The 4764-nt window shown below is 30.4% G+C and overlaps 1 protein-coding gene across 1 annotated transcript; it reads left to right on the top strand.

The window, feature by feature from the left end:
* Positions 1–396: 396 nt before the first annotated feature.
* On the top strand, positions 397–4378 carry LOC125846717 (serine carboxypeptidase-like 34). Its single transcript, XM_049526296.1, has 10 exons — positions 397–685; positions 2161–2268; positions 2337–2432; positions 2516–2608; positions 2701–2789; positions 2873–3133; positions 3211–3347; positions 3698–3790; positions 3884–3992; positions 4070–4378. Exons 1-10 carry the CDS (start codon positions 421–423, stop codon positions 4217–4219), a joined length of 1401 nt encoding a protein of 466 aa, XP_049382253.1. The 5' UTR covers positions 397–420; the 3' UTR covers positions 4220–4378.
* The last annotated feature ends 386 nt before the right edge of the window (positions 4379–4764 follow it).

A 4764-nucleotide genomic window follows, 5' to 3' on the forward strand; every position in this document is an offset into this window, starting at 1 on the left:
ACCAAACATAGTACTAATTAATATCATACATAATACATGGACTATTTTTCCTAATACTTCCTACCAAACGACCCCTTATTTCATAATTAATAGGGGTAAACTGATAAACTCACTATGTCAATAATTATTTTTTTAATTGGTGTGTCAATTCAAAAGTGGACAAGTAATTAAGAACAGAGAGAGAATAATTTTTATAATATAAGTTAATTAAAAGTGAATTATAGAAAATCTTGATGAATTCATTACTTGAAAAGTGAGTATTTATAAGAGTCAAATGTAGAGTAATAAGAGATTATTACATGATGGAAATGAAATGGAGTAATAAGATATGGAGTGTGACAGATAAGTGCTTATCTGTCTTGTCATGACTACTATATAAACCACACAGTTTCCTCTGCCTCATTAACAAGTTGATAAAAAATGTTTCGATATTTTTTCTACATTTATTTTCTTGGGTTTATAATATCAATTTTATTAGGAACATCAAGAGGTTATGACAAACAAGTTTTGGATGAACAAGAAGCAGATCGTGTAATGGAGTTACCTGGTCAGCCACCAGTGAGTTTTAAACAGTATGCTGGATATGTTACTGTCAATGAGACCCATGGAAGAGCACTCTTCTACTGGTTTTTTGAGGCAACTACCAACTCCAGCAAAAAGCCCCTACTTTTATGGCTCAATGGAGGTCACTCACTAAACACAAATTCATTTCATTGATATTTATGTTACTATGATATAATCTTGCTTATTCTATTTCTAGATAGTGTTTTTAATTGTCTGGGTACACAATTCATCTTTTTGGTTATCAAAACCTTTACTTGTGGTGAGGATTCGATTAGTAATTTCCTTCTGTCCAACAATTTTGCATACATCTTGAGAAAAAATAAATAATATTACTTCTTGAATATATATTAAATTTTATGTTTTGAGAAATATATTATGCATTGAATAGTGATATTTGAAATTAAGGATAAAGCAAACACAAAAGGATAAATTATCTTTTAATTTTTTAAATCAAACAAGTATTGTTGGACGACTATTTTTAATTTAGTAAACGGGTAAAGGGAGTAATAAATAAATATTGGGAATGGAGGTTGAACTTTATCATAATTGGCCATGAGAATTTTTCAAACAATTTGAAAAATTATTTCAACTTAAGTTGTATTTGGAATTTGGAATACAGCCAAAACTTTGTCTTCCACTTCTTTACTTTTACTTTTTTCATTTTTTAAGTTATTTTGTTTTTAAAATTCATGATTTTTTATTTTCATAAAGTAACTCTATTAAATTACATTCCATGTTCAAATAATATTTTATACTTTTAAATTTTAAATATCAGCCGTAAAATTATGGCAAAACACAACTTTAACTTCAACTTCTAAATTCAAAAGTTTCAAATAAAGTGATTTTTTTTTTGGTTTTCATGGTCAAACTTAAATATGATATGTCATTGTCTCCAGCTATATATGCTTAGAAACAAAGATAAGCAATGAAAGGATACTAAAACATACTCAACGAAAAAAAAGAAGGTTTTCCAGGAAAGGCAAATGATTATTATTATTCATTTGCTTTTTATCTCTTTGAACTGAAGGAAAGAGTGATTAAAAGTTTAACTACAAATATATGAAAATCAATGTATTTTTTTTCTAGTTTCCTCTTTGTTTTTGCTTCATTATAAAAGTAAAAAAAGGACATATTACAGAATTTTAATAGCTTTGCTGGTTAGTTAGTTAACTTTTTACCTTATTGGTGAAGGTTCAATATGGACCTTGTAATCCATTTCCCTATTTCACCTTTATTATACATACCCCTATGAAAATAAAAATTTCAAAAATAAAAGACAAGAGGGACAAATTGATCATCTTGTTTTTATTTACCGGAAGGATCATATATAATCAATGTATAGTTGGTATATAGTACTCCCTTTTGAGATTTTTTTTATTCAAAATAATTGAATTGTTCAAAGTTGAAGAAGGATATTTGATTATTTTTTTTCATATTTATCCTTTCCTTTAATGAAGTTTGATATTTTCAAGTAGATAAATTGTACTACTTGCAAAGTCAAATTTATAATGAAAAATCCTTTTGGCCAGAATTTAGCCAGAATAGTAAAAATAACATATTTCACACTAATAGACGTTATGTGACTCTTACTTTCAGGCCCAGGATGCTCCTCAATTGGGTATGGTGAAGCAGAGGAGTTAGGACCTTTCTTAACACAGAAAAATAAGCCAGAGCTCAAGTTGAACCATTTCACTTGGAATAAAGGTAAATAAACAAGAGAAATTTATTAATAATATACATAACTAAAATAATGTTGTAAATCAAATCCGCAGCTGCAAACCTATTGTTCTTGGAATCCCCTGTTGGTGTTGGATTTTCATACACAAACACCTCCACTGATATCAAAGAGCTTGGAGACACTATTACAGGTAAACAAATTAATGGTTACTTACTTACTTCTTTTTAATTCCAAAAGAATTATTTTACTCATCTTTTTCCTTTTATTTATCAGCCCAAGATTCATATAAATTTCTGGTCAATTGGTTTCGAAGATTTCCACAGTTCAAGTCACATAAATTCTACATTGCTGGTGAAAGTTACGCCGGTAAATATACACATTAATTTCAAACATCTCATTTTATAAATAAATAAATAATGTAGTGAGTGATACATACTCTATTGAATTTAATTATCCAGGACACTATGTTCCCCAGCTAGCAGAGCAAATCTTTGACAACAACAAAAAGCTCAAAAAAGAGGATCGCATAAATTTCAAAGGATTCATGGTACGTACGTACGTGTTTACCAACTCAATCGATCAAGATCACGATGTTGTATGTCTGTGTCATTACTGTCTAAGGAATTGCAGATAGGGAATGCATTGATGGACGATGAAACAGACCAAAAAGGAATGATAGACTATGCTTGGGATCATGCAGTGATATCAGATCATTTGTACGATTCCATTAAAAGAGTTTGCAATTTCAGCTTGAAACCTGTAGGTGATGACTGCGACAATCTTCTTAATCAGTACTTTGCTGTTTACAAAATCTTAGACATGTACAGCCTTTACGCCCCCAATTGTGTTAACAGCAACTTCAGCACGCTTCCAAACTCCTTGTCAACAATTGTGAGTATCTTGTTAATTAGACAAAATTCTTATCACATATCATACTATGATTAAGTACTAAAAATTGAAACATGTAGGAAGGATGGCTCAAAAGACCAGCCGGATACGATCCTTGTCTCTCTGATTACACAGAAACTTATATGAATAGACCAGATGTTCAAGCTGCACTTCATGCAAATATCACCAAAATTCCTTATCCATGGACTCATTGCAGGTCAGCAAAATCCCCGCCCTTCATCGATCTTTTTTTTTTCTTTGCAAAAATCACTTGCCATTAGTGGCGTAGCCACAGCCACCCCAGGTGTCCAATTGGACACCTTTCGTCTGAAAATTACATTGTATATATATGTCAAATTTTACATTTAAAGGATATATATTTAAAGTTTGACACCTTTGACAAAAGTTATGTCTTTGGTGCAGTGGTAATGGGTTCAAACCTCCTATCACAGTATTTTTTTATTTTATTTTGACAGTCACACACCATTAATAAAATTTCTGGCTAGCCATTGGCCATTACCCTTATTATTATTAGTTATATGACTAATACCCATATTATTTTTGCAGCAATAATATCTCATTTTGGAATGATGCACCATTTTCCATGCTCCCTACCATCAAGAAACTAATTGATGGTGGTCTGCGCATTTGGGTCTATAGGTATACCTCATAATTTTTTTATGAAAGATTTCAATCGAAGGAAAAAAAGAAGTAAATCAATATTAAATTCTGGATTTATATTTTTAATATCAGTGGAGATACCGATGGTAGAATCCCAGTCACTTCTACAAGATTAACTTTGAGAAAACTTGGATTGAAGATCACTGAAGATTGGACTCCTTGGTACACTAACAATAAGCAGGTATATTACTAATAAATAAATATTTTTAACTTTAATTAATATTGGAAAACTAATATTAACATGTAGAATGTTAATAGGTTGGTGGATGGACAGTTGGCTATGATGGATTATATTTTGTAACAATAAGAGGGGCTGGTCATCAAGTTCCAACATTCAAGCCAAAGCAAGCTCTACAACTAGTTAGACATTTCTTGTCCAATAAGAAGCTGCCATCTGCTCCGTTTTAGCATTTTATGTCGATCCCGAGGGTAGCTTATTTTATTGTCTAATATAAGTAATTTTTTAATCTCATCATACCAAAGAAAAAGGTTGTCAATTTAGATTCAATATTCCAATGTAAGGAAGTTATGGAAAAGAATAATAGAAAACTCACATGTTAGTTGAAATATTTCTCTCTCTACATTATATATATTCAACTCTAACAAATATGGTGTGCATCGGTTGGTTCAATTTTTATGTATTATCGATTTAGTTTATTATTTTGGGTTTTTAAATACGCTAAATCAATAACAAGCTAATAAGACATTCTTTATTGGTTTTCGGTTTATTGGTTTTTGGTCATTAACAATTCGATTTTCGATTTACTGAATAAGAAAATGTGCATAAAATAAATTTATGATTTCTCACTTCTTTAACAATTTGGCACGATACAGTGAAACAAGCAAATCATCTGTAAATGCATTAATATAGTGAAACAAGATATATAATGAGAAATTGCATCAATAAGAGTAGATGTAGTACGAAGGCTACAATAACATGTTACAACCAAAAC

Source organism: Solanum stenotomum, chromosome 12 (assembly GCF_019186545.1).
Source record: "Solanum stenotomum isolate F172 chromosome 12, ASM1918654v1, whole genome shotgun sequence".
Taxonomy (NCBI): domain Eukaryota; kingdom Viridiplantae; phylum Streptophyta; class Magnoliopsida; order Solanales; family Solanaceae; genus Solanum; species Solanum stenotomum.